A 19,284-nucleotide genomic window follows, 5' to 3' on the forward strand; every position below is an offset into this window, starting at 1 on the left:
ATCTAATCTCAATAAAGTGCGATTTTCGATAAGATATACTTGATAACGAAATGAAGCTTTAATCTTAAATTGGTGGACTTTTGCAATTGTTTTAAGATTTACTTTAGTGGTTCAAATTGGACAATGAATACGGTGTTAATGTTTTATAGTTCAGTTTCTTACCACAGTCGTAGTGTACAAAATGTATCCAAATGAACCTGGAGAAAGGGAATCTTTGGCAAACACTGCGCAGAGTGCAGCGACGAATTGAATTACTATTCCGAGTACAAGAATTCTCACCGACAGCCACCTGTTAAAAAGAAATGCTTTCATATAAAACTTTATTTATCCTTTTTTCGTTCAGGATAACAATGGACAACGGGCTACAAATTTTAATTTTAATAAATAATAATTTCACAAAAATATAACTCCTTATAAATCCGGAAATTTTTAAACTCCGTTCCAAGTTTTCTAACGTAAAATATCACTTTAAGCAAAATTTGAACATCTTGAATAGCGTAAAACGAGAATTTTTTTTTATCTGTTTTTGTGGAATAAATTTTTATCTGTTGACGTATTGAAGTTTTACTTATTATGAAGATTTCTTAAAATCTAGGTTTCACATAATTAAAATTTCAATTTCAGCTAGAGAATAGTTTAATTTGGTAAATATTTACTTTTAAAACTTACCGCAACGCGTTTTGCAAATGGTAGTTAACCGATTCACTCTTGTTTATAAGTGCGAACGCTGTTTGCGTAAAAATATCCGTCGCCCCTAAGGAGCGAATGAGGGTGGATCCACTCAGAGAGTCAGAGAAATGCGTGAACAAAGGAGAAGTTGAAGTCGCGGCCAGACTTTTCAGTTGACGATTAGTTCGCAAATAAAATCTCTGTAACGATATTTAAATATTATACTCAACGATTTCATATAGCCCAGAAAAGGTTTCTGACTTTAGAATGAATTCTTAATGCTATGAGTCAAATTTCGAAATGTTTCATTGATGATTGGGAAATAATCTAAAAAAATTCTATATTTGTTGTGTTTGATATTTTGGAAATTTCAAGATTCATTTGAGTAATATTTGTCCAGAAAATTAGGTAGATGTTTGATACTTTTAAGAAACATTTGTTGAAAAACGAATATTTTTTACGGCCTTATATTTGTTTACTTCAACTGTAGAAAGCGCTCATTTTCTGGGTAATCCATTTTTAAAACTGAACTGGATGAACGCGCTCTTTAAGTGAATTAAGATGTTATTTATCGAATACTTAGATTTGCCATAAAAATTTCATGAACTAGGAAAAATATCTCACCTAGGTGATAATTTTGCAATAGCCAATTGTTAAGGTTTCGAATGGAATTAACAAAACTTATTAAATTTTTCTACCTTTTCTGCAAAATTCAAAAACAAAACTGAAACAATTTCGAACTAAAGCAAGGTCGAATCTAAATAAAAAAACTCCAAGGATTAGTTGTTGTTGTTAACTTGATTGCATTTCTTTTATTTCTTCAAAATATAGTGACGTTAACATCAATAGTCCTTTCTCGAATAACACATCTTTGTCTCCCTTTAATATATAATTTCTCCAATAATAGGACAGCTTTTAAATATCGAACTATCAGTATATTGTTCTTTATAATTATTGGTTAATTTTCATGTCTTTAACATAACGAACTTAAAGTAAATGTTTTTAATTTAACTTTTTTAATTGAATCGATAAACTTACCAAAATATTGATTTACCAGATCCTTTTTCAAGCTTGGTACAAATTTAAAGATCAAACGAAATTTCAATACCATATTCTTTCAAATTAGAAGACTTTAGGTTTGGGTTAATATTCATGTTAAAAAAGGTTCGAAAAAATGATCAGCTGTTCTTAAATTCTAAGCATTTTTATTGATTTAAAAATAATCTAACACTTACCAAAATTAAGAAAAAGGGAATCGATGTAACTGTGATAGCCAACAGAAATAACGGTACTTCCATAATTATCGCAATTGCTAAAATAACCAATTTCGTTGTGGTGAACAGGTAAACAATAAGACTATGAACAATAAGTTGATCCACTTCTTGCATGTCTTTTGAGAATCGATTGATAATCCGTCCAACGGGTGTCGTGTCGAAAAATAACAAAGGAGATCGCAGCACATTCATTAACATATTGGAATGAATTTTGATAGAAGCCTTCAATATTCCTACAACTGAAAGTCCAAACGCGAGTAACATCAGCACTATATGCAGAACGGTGAAGCCGGCGAACCAAATTACTCGCTTATTCGTTTCGGACTGCAACTGGACATTGGTTGCATTACTGTAAGGGTTAACTGACTCATCACTCCAAAGTAACAACCAATAATTTGTAAGAACAAAAACTGCTTGACAGAGGACGAAACCGGTTACAATTGTTAAACACCAACTGAATCCAATTACTTTAGCACACATCAGAAAAACTGAAAGAAAAACCTGAAAAACCACTTATTAAATTATGTAATATAATACCATTGGGTCATTGTTTCTGGTATTAAACTTCTTTGCTAGTTGAACTAAGATTAATAAACGTGCAGGTTAAAATATTTATAAATAGGGGTTTGTTAAGATTTTAAAGCTAACCCCGGGGATTTTGAAAAGACTAGGGCGAAAATGAAATGAACTTTACTTCTTTTTGAGTGATTCTGATAACAATCTCTTACTTTGGAAAAAGCAAAAAAGAATATTTGGAGTTATTAGAATTAGGGTAATTTTGAATATTTCTATTTAATAAATATAAGATATTTGGCCGGGGTTCGCCCTTTGAACTTTAAATCTGTAAATTATGCAATTTTAAAAATATATATATTTTTTATAGAGGAACTTCTTCACTCTTTGCAATTTAGTTTAAGACCTCTGTAAAATAATTTATATCTTTAATGTAGTAGCTAAAAACTAAGTCTTCTATCAAATATTTGCCATCGTAACTTACAAAGTGAAACACTTTAAGGGCCTCTAATATTAGTCAGCAATTTTTAAAATCCGCCCTCTTTGCATTTAAATCTTCCAAAAGAACTGTAAAACTTAACGGACTGACCCTAATATTAAAATATTATTTTCGTAAATGTGATATGTAGCTAATAATCAATTTCACATTAAAACAAGAGATAATTTTCAGCAATTATGTCTAGCCATTTAAAGTCATGGTTTTTTTCAAGTATAACGTGGAAATTTATAAACCAGAAACATTTTATTAAGAAAACATACTTCAATTTTTATGAAAAACTTTATAAATCTTAAATGCACATTAATAATCTGAAACTGGCTTACAGATTTGTAGATGTTCTTCTCTTTCACAATAATTTTTTTTCCATTTATTGTTTCGAGATCTCTTACTGTTGGTGGTTTTAACACGGCTTTCATTTCATCCTTTCGAGGGTTTTGTTTCCTGTGCGAAAATATGAATGGTAATTACATATTGTTAAGCATAACCGTTATTTCAATTAGTTTATGTGCAAGGTTAAAGGTGCATTCATTTATCTTTCAAAAGTTTATATTTAGATACTGGCCCAACTTATGAATAAATTATATAATTGTATTTCTTTAATTTTAATTATTTAATTTAACCTTACTTGTATCCTTATTAGTACCAGTTTTAGTAACGACTTTCAGTTCGATATTTTTAATTAAACGATTTTCTGTTCACTGCTCGGTTAGTGTTTTTATAGGAGTGCTGTGTCTTTTGAGTTACAGATAACATAGCCCACAGCAATTCGAACTAATAGAATGGTGAAACCTCAGTTTAGTGTTACTTTCTGCAAATGAGTTTTCACAAGTATAGTTTGATAAGCCAATATAAACAAGAAATATTTAAAATTTTCAATTCGCGTAGATTTCAACGTAACATTGTAAAACGATCGATCGAAAATTACTTATAATAACTGAAATGTATAAACATTTTACCATTTATTTAAATTTTAAAATGCATATTCATATTTCTTTAACTCAAGAGAAATTCAAGTGTCTTTTTTCGTTTAGTAAATCTCTAAAACTGTAGGCTGTTTGTATTCTTTAGAACTGAAATTGGTTCAACCAAGTGAGTAGAAATTCAATTTAAGGGCGAAAATGAATTATGTTAAGGAGTAACACGCTTTTAAAAAATGGCGGGTAATTTTCTCGAAGGGAGCAATATAATGTTTTGAACCACGCCCAAAATAAGAAAAATAAACCAAATGTTTGGAAAGACCCACTTTTAATCGCAAAACTCTGGCAAGATATGACTTTGTGGCGGAACTAGATTTAACAATTAAGCCTGGTCTTCCCAAACAATTGAGTTGTTTTTACCTCTCTGAGGGGACTGTAACATCAAAGGGGTTTAGCTGTTGGCTCGCGTGGCATGAAGGGTTTGCCACCACCCTCCTACGCATGGTAACCAAGCCACCTGAATTAATGGCTTTAAAAGTCGCTTGATGACTAAGGCATAAGGTGAAGCCTTGGGAATTAGCCAAGCTGGTTATTATTATTATTATTATTATTAATATTATTATTACAAACAAAATGTCTGTCTGGGCTAAGAACATTCGTAGCCCTAGATATTTTTAAAACGTTTTCTAAAACGTTTTTATTGCTAAATCCACGTATCTCTTTTTTTGTTGTTTACGTACATAGCTATGCTCTTTTCATTGCGTAAATTCGTGTGAATTGTGTTGTGTCGTGTGTTTTTTCGTATTTGGTCGTTGAATGATATGTGTGTTAGTGTTTTGTATGCCCAGGAGTTAATACGCTCAAAGGCAAACTCTTCCAAGGAAAGGTATATTTTGCCTTGCCAGCTTGTTTTGCTTTACCTACATAAATGTTAATAATTACTGTTACATTTAAAAATAAATTTTAATTAAAACTATTTGCTTGGGCGAATTAATGATGTATTCATGTATTTGCTATTATTAGACATAGTAACATTTAGTCACTTTTACGATGTATATTTTTAACTCACATGGGCATTTTTAAAAATGGGGTACTGTTAGAAATTCTTAATTAATGTGGCCCCAATTATGGACATGTGACTATTTTTAAGTTCTTGGGAGTCTATAGCCAAATTCAGTCTAACCTTACTGCTGCTAGACTAAAAGCACCTAGATAACACAATTAAACGGTGTTTAAATTTTAATCATTTTCATTAAAGATGGATTTAATTTAAACTTCACCATTTTGGCGTGTAGAAGGGAAGATCTTTTTCTGTCTGGGCCAAATTAATCCTTTCTTCATTGGAAAATTCCGCGAGGAAATCCTTGAAATCCTTATCTTTGGAGAAAATGTTTTCATACGTTCCACTTTCAGAGATCGTGCCGTCTTTGATGACGAACATCATGTCGACCTTCCGAAGAATCGAAACATCGTGCGTCACCAAAATTCTAGTCTAAAACAAAGCAAAAATACATTGTATAGCCTAGAAAAAAGGTTATTGATAGCAACATTTATCTCCAGGGCTACTAATAGATATCAAGTTGTAGAGTCCAAAACTGTCGATTGCTAAGTGGCTAACAGAACGAATGTTTTTCAAAATTCTATAGCCCTAAAAGATAATGTTGACTTTATAAACTTAAGTTTATTTATAATTGAAGGAGATTAAGGGTTATCTAAGTAGTTTTAACAACAGTTGATTATACAATAGTCTTATACATTATCGTATGCCTAAAGGAATTCCAATTTTTTTTGAAAATTGCATTTATCGGTCATTTAGTTTTTATCAAATAACTGAACAAATAACACGAATTTGAAATTGAAACAAGAATTTGAAATAGAAATAAGAATTTGAAATATAAATAAGAATTCGAAATAGAAATCAGAATTTGAAATGGAAATCAGAATTGGAAATAGACATAAAAATGTGTGTCATTGGCAACAAGGTAGATCACCTTGTGTTTAAGCAGTCCGTTTGGCCCGATCAGTTGGTTGAAGATGTGCTTTCCAGTATGAGCGTCCACTGCACCCAGAGGATCGTCCAGAAGGTAAATGTCTCTGTCCAAATAAACAGCTCTGGCCAAACTGACCCGTAGCTTCTGACCACCGCTCAAGTTTATGCCCTTACAGGAAAAATTGGAAAGTATCCTTCAGTCACTATCAATAATTACTGCAAACGACATTTCCATTGATATCAAATTTGCAAAGCTCCTTTGTCAAGAGAATTGGATATATTCTATAGTCTTTGGTGTAATATCAAAGCTACTTAATTTTTATTTTTAATTTTCGTTTAATAACGTTTGAAAAGTTATTTAATTTTTTAATTTTTCTTCTTTAAAATATGTGCGTCAGACGTCTGTGCAAAGATTAACACAATTAGTACGGGTAAAAGAGGCCCAAAAAGAGCTCTCCAGCGGCAAAAATCGTCCCAACTTGCAATGTGGCCTGAAAATTCTATTTTGATGTCTACTTTGAGGATCCGATGAGTCCGCAGCGATGCGGGGTGGACAACACAGTTTTGGGGGGGGGCAAGGGGGGCAGGAGGGGCCTTACCCTCTAAATTTGCTTTCACCGAATTGAGCCGTGTTTGGTGTTGTTCCCGATGGTACATTTCACCCTGAGTCGAATGCGACCAAGCACATGCCCGTCAGATGAACCGTTTCCGAGTTATGGCAGAATTTGTACTGAATCGCGTGGTTTTTTTCTCTAATATGAAAAAAATCCCCAAATGTTAAATTTCATTAAAAAGTGAAACAATCAATGTGATTCCCGAGGCTATAAAGGGGACCCTCTCACCTGTTCCCCTCTGGTTTCGCTAGTTTTTTCGTAACTGTTTGCTAGCCTCTAGTCACACCCTTGGTTGATAAACCTAGCGACAGCACTGACCACCAACGTTTTTTTACACTGTCACAGATATCCGCTTGCAAAAATTCGTTTATGCAATATCACTTACCTTCTCCCCAATTTCTGTGTCATCGTAGGCTGGTAAGATGTCAATGTCCTCGTCCAGAGCACATGCTTCTATGATCCTTTCGTACTTGGCTCTGTCCATTGCTTGATAGAAGATGACGTTGTTCTTGAGGGTCGTGTTTTGGATCCAAGCTTGTTGAGGAACGTAAGCCAATGAACCCTAGTTCAAGTAAATACATCATTAAGTTTAATGAAGTTAAATTGATTTATAGCTACAACAACGATTTAGAAAACAAGCAACGATATATTTTACACGCTAAGAATATAGTGGTAATCAACCGAGGTCCTTCATTATATGCCCATAAATTTTATAAGTAGAACCGATTTTCCAAAGTTTTTTTTTTACAAAAGCTCTTCATTAATCTGGTACCGTGATGGGTTCATTTAATCTCTAGTCCATAAAACAACCATATATCTAAAGATTGAAACGCCCCGGCAATGGAAAGATTAAATCGAATCTTATTTTGTCCATATTAATTATATTAATGTTATTTCCAATAGTAATACGAAATTAATCTGAATGTTCAAAGCATTAAATTTCTTAGAAATATAATCCAATCATTGATAAAAACCTCCGCTTATAAACTTTATTAAATTTGGCATCATAATAACAATAATATTAAGGCACCACCTTATGCTCAAGTCCGCTTGCGAGCTTCCATGTCTTCATTGAAATTGATTTTAAAGAATTAAAGTTAAATAGCTTTAGAGCCTCATGTAATTTATTATTGATTCATTATATACATCAAATGACCAACGGTTATCCCTTTCTTTAGTCCAAGCACAAATATTTCCACCGCCTTCCGTGGCTCAATAAACAAAGGAATGTACCCCAAAAAGGTGTGGGACTTTCACCAGCAGCGATCCCATAGAGACATTGTTAAATTCGCAGCTCCCCGACCCGCTTCCAAGTAACCCTTACAATGAACAGAAGTGTAATTTTTCGTGTTTATTGAGTCTAGACCATGTCGATCGAAGCTAAGGTCAATTCCCCCATTTTTGCCTGATGTACAGTAACAATCAATACGGATCAAAATACGAATTAATAACCACGGATCATTATTGTTAAATAATGATTGTAATGATGTGTAAACTCAATTAAAATTAGAAAATCAAATTAATGTCGGTATATCGCGTATAAATTTAAATTAAAAGCAATAAGGTAAAAGTGTTTAAAAATTGTAATAATTAACGAGAATATTGTGTGTAAATGTATATAAAAGCGGTATATTTTCCATTGTATTGTAAAATATGTGTGTCTTTGTGAAACCGAGGATGGTCCGTTTGGAAAATCCCACTGGATATTAGCCGGATATTGGCGCTTCGGGCATCAAGCTTAAATAGAGGTGAATGGAAAAACCTCGCGTCACAACCAAAAAACGTTCAGATCGAACGGACCGGAATCGGGCTCACAACAAAACGAGCATTCTTCGGACCCACATTATAAAGGGAATTGTAAATAAAGTGTTTTTATAGACTTAGAAACTTTGCATTTCTTTAACTAAAAATCAGATTCGCCGAGCATTCAGTTTTTCCAAAGAGGCCCGTTAGTTATTTTTCAGTCGGTAACGAACGTAGGCATAGCTCTCCCAACCCTGGTAGAAACAGTCAAAATTCTATAATTATAGACAAAGGGTTTGAATTCTGATTTCAAAATTCAAACCACTCCGGATGCCTTTCCTTTTTATGTCACCCCATCGCAGTGGCGTAGCCAGAAATTCGTCAAGGGTGGGGGGTCAAACTATGTGGATGTTAAAGGTCAAGGTTCACACCTCTTTTTGAAAAAAGGGTTCAAACATCCTTTTTACTTCCCCCTCGAAGCCCCTCTATTGTAGCGGCGGTCGACACGATCCTCGGACTTCACGGTTTGAAAGGATTCTCTCCAGGAGGAAGTAAAAAGGATGTTTGAACCCTTTTTGGCAAAGTTGGGTGATCCTAGGTCTTTAAGAGGGGCCAAAATTGGGGAGGAAATTTAGTTCAGTCAAAGGTAGGCCCCAGGGGGAGGTCTGGACCCAGAAACCCCCTTCTCAACACCACTGCCCCCTCGCTCTCATTTTATACACACCGCGAATCTAACCAAGCCTCGAAAATTATTTTCATCGAATAAGGGTCATAGGCAAGTTTAGTCTTAAAGGTTGTAACACCTTCAATAAAATTGTCATATAAGCCTTATTTGACGGATCGAATAAAGAATTTTAATGATTCGTATTTATAAATCAACCTGAACTATAACTTCTCCGTCTAATTTGTCCATTTCACCCAGAATGGCCGACACCAACGAAGACTTTCCGGACGCAACTTTGCCGACGACTGCCACCAGCGCTCCTTTGGGGACTTCCAAGTTAATATTTCTCAAGACGGGCTCGAGGTTTTTATCCCACGAAAAGACACCCTTCACAACTTCAACAACTAGAAACACAATATTACGAAGTATTTGGTTAATAATTTATTTATTTTAACTTTACGAGCAAACGTACCTCCTTTTATGTCATCTCCATTGCGTATCCTCTCTTTTTGAACGTATGGCGTCAGCACTTCACCGCCGAGAACTTTATCGATTCGACCCAATGAAACATATACCTTCGAAAGCATTTCAGAGTTATTTTTGTAAAATGATTTTTTGTTAAAATTAAATATTCACCATTATTACAGCATTTATTACTTCTGGAATTATTGATAAAGGGTAACTGATGATAGCGAAGAGACGCAAAGAAACAAACACGGTTATTGGAGTAAACAGCTCCGATTCTTCCGAATAAGCAAATGCTGCGAAACATAGGAACGAAACCTGTTTGTAAAATGTCAAGAAACCATTAGAGTTTATTAAAAGTAAAAAAAGTGAACCATATACATGGTACATCCCTTGAGAAAAAGAAAGCGTGAGAAAGATTTTTCAAATGAAAAATAACATACATTTGCCGATAATATAAAATTTAGACCTGATTGTTTAAAATGTCGCCTTGTATGGAACCTTATACCGTAATAAGTGTAAGGAGTTACTGGCTCGCGTGGCATGGATGGTTGGCCATTATCCTTCTATGCATTGTATGTTTGCCTTATGATTTAAAAAAGGATAAAAACGTGCGTTATGTTTTTGTCTTGGCCTATGGTGATTCCTGGGGTATTAAATACAAGACTTTCAGCGATTGTTAGGAGACTCATGAAATTTAATTACCGGTTTAAAACACCACGGTCAAGTATAGGCATTACGGGAGGTTAATATAAGCTAAGACCATTTACACCTGGACTGCAATGAAGGTAGGCGTTGTTGTTAGGCTAGTGTCGCCGCTACCCCACCGCCACCATCGTTATTTAGAGGCAACTTTCATCCACAGGGGAATTCGGGCTGAAAAAACGCGTTCACTTCGCGCTCCTTTCGTTCAAACCGTCGCCCTCCTCTCCCGATATTTTACTCGGTCGCCTAGCGAATCGTGACCAATTTTCGCCCGTTGTGTACGGCTTAAGTGGAAACCACATGGCAAGTTTATTGAAATTCCAACTAAAACGTTTTGGGAACTTGTTGAAGGTATGTTTAATTATTAATTATTAATGCGACGAGCACACGTAAAATTGTTTAGGCTGGTTGTTGAAGTATCGACTCTCCAAATTTTTCATTGTAAGGTCTAACCTACAACAAGCCTTGACGCACTTATCACATTTGGTACGTTTCAGTTTTACACTGGGAAACTTAATTAACTTACAAGTTAGTATTGTCTTGAATATACCGCTTATCGTTTTTGCATGCACCATAAGAGCACCGAATAGCCGGCATTATTGTTGCCTATGGCCCTAGGCTTAACCACTTAACGGCCAAGAAGTTGCAGACCACCGAAAATTTATTTAGACCCCCACTAGAATTAAGAGGAATACCGAGTCCGAGAAAAAACAGCGGAAGAGAGCGCGAACCGTTCGCCTCTTAGAGAGGATAAAAAAAAGGGAGGGGGGGGGGGGGTGCTGCATGTTTGTGGATTACTTTCGCAGATTTTCTCCACTTGGTGGTGTTTTGTAGCGGGCACTCGGAAATCGGAGTTTTAACGTTGGCATTGTAGTCCAGGTGTAAATGGTCTTAGATATAAGCCTATAAATACTCAATTATTAGTAATTCTATAGAATACGAGAAGGAGCTTCCTAAATTACGGAAAGCTGTAACATTATTTTTAAATTTTGTGTAAAAAGTGAGTCAAATGTCGTGCGAACCTCGTTGCTTTAACAATTATAATTCTCATAATAGTAGAACCTCCCACAAATAATACTTAATTATAATCTAAAATCTAAAATCTTCTGTCAAGGGTCTAGGGTCTAGGGTCTAATCTCTCATCTATCATCTATTATCTATAATTTATAACGTAACGTAAGATAACGTAAGATTACGAAAGATTACGTAAGTTAACATAAGTTAATGTATTGTAATATAATAATATAATATTCGAAATATATTGTTGTCCAAAATTAAATTATGTTCACTGTCACCCGCTTGAAATGTATTTTTATTCGCGCTTAACAAAGTCGAAAATAAGTTGAGCTTTAGGCCTACCAAATTTTATTTTACTTGAACAATTTTCAAGAAAATAACATACAAACTAAGAAAAAAATAATCCGCAGTCTGTAACAAAATCGTTTTTTCGAATCAAAGATAAGGTAGTGCGTTAATTTAATTTAACGAGATTTCGATTTATCCCTAAATATTGAAGCAAATTAAAAGTTATTTACCAAAGCTGGTGTAATAAAAAAGGCGGAAATGTAGATTGCTTGAAGAAAGTTTATTTTCTTTAAATATTTTATTTCCTTATCCCTCAGTGATTGAACCTGTTGCTGAAATGATTTTTCCCAGGCGTACATTTTTAAGATTCGAATCCCACTCAAGACTTCGTTCATTAATTGAATACGTTTATCTGAACAAGCCATTTTCTTTTGCTAGAAAAATATATTACCAATAATACGATTATACAAATTTAAGAAAAGTGTATATCTGTTACAGTTATTGAATATTTATAACAATTTATATATTGAAAATCAATATACAAAACTTTTTTTTTAAGGAAACCGTACAATTCTTCGACCAATAGGCATTCCAAGCGAAAAACGACTAGCGAACAAAACAAATGTTCTAAGCTATAAGGCCTAGAGACGGAAGTAGCGAGTAAAGGTGGGGTGGCGAAGTGGTGAGCAAGAGTAACCGGGTACGACCGTAGCTCGTACTACTGGGTGAAGACTGCGTAGGGTTAACTAGTTCCCTCCTCACTAGTTATCGGGTTTTTTTCGCAAACATTTCTTTATAAACTTGGTGAGACAAACGGTTAATACTAAGCATGAAGGGCTATCCACCACTCTCTTACGCAGTGTAACCCTGCCACCTGATTAATTAGCATTAAATATCGCGAGCTGACTTCGTGGTGCCTTGGGTTTTTATTATTCTCTTAATTTCTCTTAGTTTTATTTACAAGTTTATGATTAATGCCGTGCTAATTTTCAGATATCACTTATGACGTTATTGATTTTTCAATTTATAGAAGTGTTATTCTTTTTTAAAAACTTTGACCCTACCTGCAGTTGCTTCTTCCATTTTGCGATCAGTAAATTAAAAGGCAGCGTAAGCGTCACGCAAGCGAGTGCCACTAAAGCCGACACTCCGAGTAGATTCCACAAAAACACAGTTGCGATTATGATGGTTAAAGGTGCCGCCACAAAGTAATAAGCGTACAAGACAATTAACCGGAAACTTTGCGAGTCGACAGCCATACAGTTCAGAAGTTCTCCAGTGTTAATATTCCGCCTCCCAGTGCTTGAGAGCTTCAAAGCCTGCAAGGAATCATTTAGATTAAATAAAATTTAATTTCGTTTAATTAAGGAACACCCTGCTAACGCATTCACAAGTTTTTATATGATGTTTTTGAAACTTAATCGTGGCATGCGAATATCGGTTATCCTATTTGCATGCTTACACCTACACTTATATACGAAATGTAAGAATAGTATAGTCTATTGGGCTTGGAAATAGAAAAGATTCGCCACAAGAAAAACTCAATGGAATTGTGTACTACAGTATAATTTTAAGTGTGACAATGTAATCGTTTTCAAATGAATGTTAACGCGTAAAATTTCGAGGGGGAGGAGGATGGGTATGACACCCAAAAAAAATCATGTCGTCTTGTGGGAGCTTCGAGAACTAAGGAAGCCCTTGTAAATGCTAGCAGGTTTGTACATAGTTTCCCACTCAATAAATCTGTAGCAATGGAAAGTATAGGAACTAGCACACTTGTGGTAAATATGTCACTTTTGGGTTACGAGTAAAACTGCTCTACAAATGTCTGTCATTGGTTCTATTTTAGGTTTTTCTTAATTACGCGAAAACTGTAATTGTCAGACATCTTTTGTTAATTACAATAGTTTGTTTCGAAATATTTTTCTTACGTTCTGTTGAATATTAATTCGCTTATATTAAAACGCTTTTGTTAAAATATCAGTAAATATGTCGTAGATTATATTATTTAACTGGTTAATCGCATAATTTCGTTATCATGTAGCCTTATGCTTTATCACACATGCTAAAAAACTTGTTTCTTAAAGATTTGGTCAACTGAACGGCTTTTGTATTTTTTACACCACTCGCGTATATACAGGGTCTTTCGGAAAAGTAGAGTTGGAGAAACGTTTTTACTACGAGCTCGTCCCTGTTTAAGTGCCGGAGGTGACCATTTTGAAGAATTTTTAAAATGATTTCAATTAAACATAAAATTTCAGTTTTAACTTCAATTCTTAGTTATTTACATGTATGTCGATTCTTCATATAAGTGTTATTAAAACCATTGTAGGACTTATTACGCTTAATACTCAAGTCTATCAATGGCATCAGATATGGTCATAATCGTTTCAATATTAAGAAAACAAATAATTACTTAATGCAATTGTATGCATCCTCAAGAACCATTTCACGTATTCAACACCAACAAGTACCATTCCGTGTCTTCAACAGTAAAATTACTTTTCCGTTTCCTTAGCTATCTTTTCTCGCCCTTGTGAGCTTTTTAAATAAGCCGTTAGAGATTACGATAAAAGACATTTTATGTATATGTTAAAAACAAACATGTTATTTCAGATAAGAATCTGCCTTGTTTTTTATTGTTAAGTATATATACTCACCCAGAGCTTATTTAACTGTCTCACTTAGCTCCGGTTCCCTTAGCAGTTCATTCAAATTTGTCATAGCATGTTTCGTTATTAGTTCATTTAACATGTTGTTTTTATAAGTAAATTACAAGTTCGTTAAAATCATATCTAAATAAAAAACTTTGCGTTATGGAGAAGAATTTGGAAATAAGATTGAATATCGGGAGCAAAATTGTAATAATGTCAGGGTGAGAAAAAAGAACATTATTTGCTTCATAGGCACATTGGAAAACATTATAAATAATTAATGTTATGAGAAGTAACGTTTAAAGGAATCACCTATGAACTGCATTGCAAAGGATGATAAAATTCGCGAATAAGTAGATTAGTCCATCATGAAAAGGGAGAAAAAAGCTAAACCCTAAACAATTTGAAGAAATTTAAAGAAATTTAAAAACTTACAAATAGCTCGTACCGATAAGTCTTCGGGCAAGCCAAAAGACGCGAAACTCGGACCAAATAGATATTCACTATCGAAGCTTGATTTAAGCCCAGGTAGCACAAGAACGTGTATGTTAGGATGGTATTTAGTATTTATCGTTTACATTCCATATTGAGAAGGATTAATACGTTGTTTCAACGTGTAAAGTTGTATTTTAAACACTTTGTCAACAAAGTGTTCCACTACACTTGTTTTATTTGTATAAAAATATAATATACATCATTAGATTGGTCTACCAATAGTAGATATTTTACTAATTTCGAATGGTGCTCAGCTACACGTTGGCCTAACGTATATTTTGGTGATTAAATCACTGAATTGGTAAACAGGTAGATATTTCGTGTATAAATAGTTGATAAATTTCTTGGTGAGAATGGTGGTCTTTAAGTTTGAATGATTGATAGGTTCTTGACCTCATTAATTTTTCAAGTGATTGTGCTCATGACTACTCGTTGAAGAAACGTGCTCCCTCCCGACACGCGTGAGGGGCGACGCGAGTGCGCGCCCCACGTGTGTAGGAATAGGGCCAATAACTTCTGGCGTATATCTACAGGAAGGGTTTTGAAAGAAAGTCAAAATAAACAACCGAAAACTATCGTCACTTTTGACTTGTGTCTTATCCAGGAAGGTATGACAGGTTCAAGTGCAAGAGGCCCAGAAGCTAAGGGGGAACATAAAAGGGGCTTCAAAACAAACAACAAGTATTTGAAATTTTGTTACGATCAGATCCGGGGCACTGATCTTGCTGTCGAAACTAATCGTTAAATCTCTATGGTACATCATGGAAATGTTTGAAACAATAATAAAAATTTAAGATTTGCAGAAAGTAGTGTGACAAAAATGATGATTATCGTGATGCAGTCCATTCATCACAAATCTTCACCGGACGTCGGTAGTTTTTATATAATCCTTATTGTAATTCAATTTCCCAGAAATAGTTTTAGCGAACTACGTAATTAACTAGTTTGTTCAAAAGCGGCACCAGGATAAAGAGAGGCGTAGTGTCTTTTTTATATTTTTAAAATTTATGAAAGTGTTTATGGGTTTTGCTTGGGAGCTAACACCGTAAAAAAACCAAACGAAATCGTATCTGAACTGCCTTTAGCACCCAAGCTTCAACCATTTTTCCATATTTTTACGCTAGTGTTGCCGGATTTCGTTTTACATTATACAGCAGTATTTCAAATACAAAAATTAAAAAACAATCTTTACACCAGTTTGTTTAATTAAAACACAATCGGAATAAGTAGGATTTTATGAAATAATTTTTACGTTAACCAAATCGTTCACTTCAAGTATATCAGCTTTTAAAGCTGTATGGCAATTCCATATAATTTATTACCATGGACTATTAAGGAGCTTCGTTTTAGGTTAATTCAAGGAAGTATATATTTATTGTTAAAAATAATGACTATTTTGAGAAATTCCACGGGCGTCATGGTCTAATTGGCTTCGGCAAAAGTGGAGAGAAGTTGAACAGCCATCATCTCGATCTTTAATGGCGTCGGAAGACTTCAGTTACAACGAGATACAGGGCTGGTTGGGTTTTTAACGTTAAGGAGCTTTCCTGTTTGAGCATAAGGAAACGGTGTCGGGCTCAACGCTAGAAATCGTCGCAATTTAACAAACAGTTACTCTCCCTTACAATTAATAAATACATTCTTGGTCTAACTCTTTCAATTTCCACTGTCTCGAGTGAGAAGTTTTAATAAGATACATCTTAAAAACCAATATTGAAGGTCAACCAATTTTACAATAATATCTTTTAAAAATATAATCGGTTAAATAGTGAATTATGATGAATAAACAAGTGTTTTGTCGTATTTTCAATTATGTTCCCCTCGGCCAGCGAATTCAGTAGAAAAAAAAACTTTGCAGAGGACCCAAAAAATTAGTCCCGCTACTAATAATAGCACCTTTAAGATATACAGTTTTAATGTTACTGGCGTTTGTATAGAAGTGACTGTGTCCTTGATTTCACAATTTAAATAATTATTACGAATTTTACTTAGTAAGAGCAGCCTCATATAAAGTGATATCGCTTTTGCTACATTCGTCTTGAGTGTTACATACATCATTTCTTGTTGAGACCTTATTTAAATATCGGTTTGTAAAACGAAGGAAGAAAATATTTTATTATATTTAAATACAGTTGCAACTTCTCATTATCCCAATGAAGGTATTTTCAAGGAGAGAAAATAAACTATCAGTCGACTTTAACGATTTAAGATTTATATGTAAAACTTCAGTAAAGACCCAAAACATAAAGTTTTTTTTTGAAATATTAAAACAAATCGGCTGCAAATTAGAAAACTTGACTACTAAAACTGCATCGCGGTATCCGAATTGCCTAAGTCACTATGTTTTTAGCTCAAAAATATACTTAATATAAAATTCGAGTAAATTTTAAACCTACTTTTTTGTAGATGGCGGTTATAATGGATGAACGCAGACGAGACGACAAATCAATACAACGTTTTATACAAAATTGGGTCAATATAGGCCTCATGACCTCCGAAAGAAAGATGAGAATTGCGTAGAACACACCTTTCCAGATTGGTTCCTCGCTCGACGAGTACTGCATTAAATATCTATTTAGAAAAAAATTAAGATGTTGTGAATAAGATCTTGAAAGGAGAGTTATTTGTTCGCGCAACATAAAAAACCTAGCCGTTTAGCGACATGAGCCAAGTCTTTGAAAATTGCCTAAAAAGGTTTATTATCTAAACTCTCAAATGTTTTCATGCGTTCACTTTGTACGATCAATTTCTGGTTGATTTATCATTAAATAAGGCGAATTTTATTAAACCATAAAAATATTTTTATAACCTTTTTCTTTAAATATTTTAAACTGCCTTAAAAACGGGATTAGAGAAAAAAATCAATTAATCGTAAGGCTAATCAAAAATCGAAATAGGAATTGTAGTTAGAAGATTCGTCTACTTTAACGCTAAGGTTAAGATTGGAAAAAGATAGAATATTGGAAACCTTTACCAGCTATGCATTAGTTACAGTTTTTCAAAACAATACTAAACAAGCTTATAAATTTAATACTGTGGCCTCGAAATATTTCTTTAGTTACCTTCTTCTCTAAAATGTGATTTATTTATTGAACAATGGATAATAATGTAACTAAAGTGTTAAAAAAATGAATATGCATTGGTTTTTAATTTTCTACTGATCATTTTTAATCATATTTGTTTTTGTTTGTTGACTTAAATTAAAGTGATAACAATGTCTATTTTGAACTAAAAAATGTCACTGTAAGTTCAGACTCTGCTTTAGAACTAAAAATATATTTCAACCATTATACAAATTAAGGAAAAAGGAAAACTAATTTCTTCTGTCAAAATGATGAACGCCTAGGAAGAGTAATTGGTTGGCGAGGGAACCCTCTTAGGCAACCTTTAATTAGTAGTTACGACACGTATTCCTCGACTCTCTACAAGAAGGCCTACATAATTATTCAGGCACAGAATAAGGGTAAAATTAAACCAGGTATAGGTTTGAACCATTGCCTAAATTTGTCTTAGGTAACATAGATCAGTACTTACTTCTTAAAAAATCCATAAAGGCAAATTCAACGCGGAAAATAATAAGGTATTTTAAAAAACAATAATTACGCCATTAAAATTGGAGCCGCGAAATTGAGTAGTTCGGCAACTATTTGAATAGTACAGGGAAATATGAGCTCTGGCCCAAAGGTTTTGATGAGCGTAGTTGTTAGGTTTCCTCGGCTCTCTCGCGATTTGTCCTCATAAACTAGAACCTTTTTTTCAAATTTACCACTTTCACTGAAAATAGTTTTGAAAAAATGTTAATCAATTTAAGCAAATGTAGAGAACCAAAATAACAATTTTAATAGTAGAAGTACTATTATCTCAATTTTTTTTCATAAAATAAAATTATTTTTAAAGCAACTTAGAGCTGCAAATAAAACCCCTCTTATACTTTTCCCTATTGAACTATCATATCTGCAACATTAAATATTTAAATTTTACACCCAAAGAGTAGCTCGGGCAATTTCTCAGTCCAAGTGAATAATAAAAGATTTTACCGAAGGAACTATTTCCCCTAGGAGGGGTTTTACAATCACCTTGTATGTCTGTCTGTGAGTCTGCGAAAGCGTACGCATTTTCGGGGCAGAGTGTAATCATTGCGTACGCATTCTCTTGGAGTTAGGGAAAAGGTGTTTTGCAAAACAGCCTTCTTTTTGTCTTTGGGTGTAGTATAATTTACAATTGCGAATTGTACGTAACGAATCTTTAAAGTTTGGGACGGAACTAATGCAGAGGGTTACGGAAAACGTATTAAAGTCCAAATGGTAGGGTTTTTATCTTAGGTTCACGGTACACGTCGTATTAAAAGTTTACGTAAGTATCGGCCAAGATTCGAACGCGAGTCCTACTGTATGACATGCGGACGTTCTACCACAGAACCACCGAAACACGTTACGATTCACTGAAAATTAGAAACTCAGCATTACGTATGAAATTATAAAGGTCAAATCTTGCTTAAGCAAAGTCAGCAGGGATTAGGTGGTTAAAGAGTAGGACCCGTGGGTGGTCCACTTAGTTAATTTTTTGTCTACCGGTACTTTTGAACCGTTAATGGTCATTTATAAATACAATTTCTAGTGGTATACAACGCTCTTTTTTCGTTTTGCTTACTTTACTTTTACGTGTTTATATTAATGTACATACGTTGCTTTTATTTATTTTGAATTTGTTGTTAAGCCTTCACTATTCAGTTAAGAGTTTTTTGTTCATTATAAGCCGGGAATTGTTAATGGTAAGG

At 34.0% G+C, this 19,284-nt stretch overlaps 1 protein-coding gene across 3 annotated transcripts in view; it reads right to left on the bottom strand.

Moving 5' to 3' along the window:
• LOC149939326 (ATP-binding cassette sub-family C member 3-like) overlaps positions 1 to 19,284 on the bottom strand; it is a 35,254-nt gene that overhangs the window by 7,882 nt on the left and 8,088 nt on the right. The window contains exons 4-17 of one of the 3 annotated variants that reach the window (XM_090180024.1): positions 18,111 to 18,281; positions 16,904 to 17,078; positions 12,423 to 12,677; positions 11,589 to 11,792; positions 9,520 to 9,666; positions 9,356 to 9,458; positions 9,100 to 9,287; positions 6,862 to 7,038; positions 5,864 to 6,031; positions 5,153 to 5,364; positions 3,279 to 3,396; positions 1,905 to 2,444; positions 670 to 869; positions 163 to 289 (exon numbers count right to left, since the gene is read on the bottom strand). In XM_090180024.1, coding sequence (XP_090036150.1) covers positions 163 to 289; positions 670 to 869; positions 1,905 to 2,444; positions 3,279 to 3,396; positions 5,153 to 5,364; positions 5,864 to 6,031; positions 6,862 to 7,038; positions 9,100 to 9,287; positions 9,356 to 9,458; positions 9,520 to 9,666; positions 11,589 to 11,792; positions 12,423 to 12,677; positions 16,904 to 17,078; positions 18,111 to 18,281 — 2,785 coding nt within the window. The remainder of the gene's footprint in view (positions 1 to 162; positions 290 to 669; positions 870 to 1,904; positions 2,445 to 3,278; positions 3,397 to 5,152; positions 5,365 to 5,863; positions 6,032 to 6,861; positions 7,039 to 9,099; positions 9,288 to 9,355; positions 9,459 to 9,519; positions 9,667 to 11,588; positions 11,793 to 12,422; positions 12,678 to 16,903; positions 17,079 to 18,110; positions 18,282 to 19,284) is intronic. The other 2 variants (XM_090180025.1, XM_090180026.1) reach the window with 2 other exon arrangements.

Source organism: Leiobunum rupestre, chromosome 6, assembly GCF_980474605.1.
Source record: "Leiobunum rupestre chromosome 6, qqLeiRupe1.1.hap1, whole genome shotgun sequence".
Lineage (NCBI taxonomy): Eukaryota > Metazoa > Arthropoda > Arachnida > Opiliones > Sclerosomatidae > Leiobunum > Leiobunum rupestre.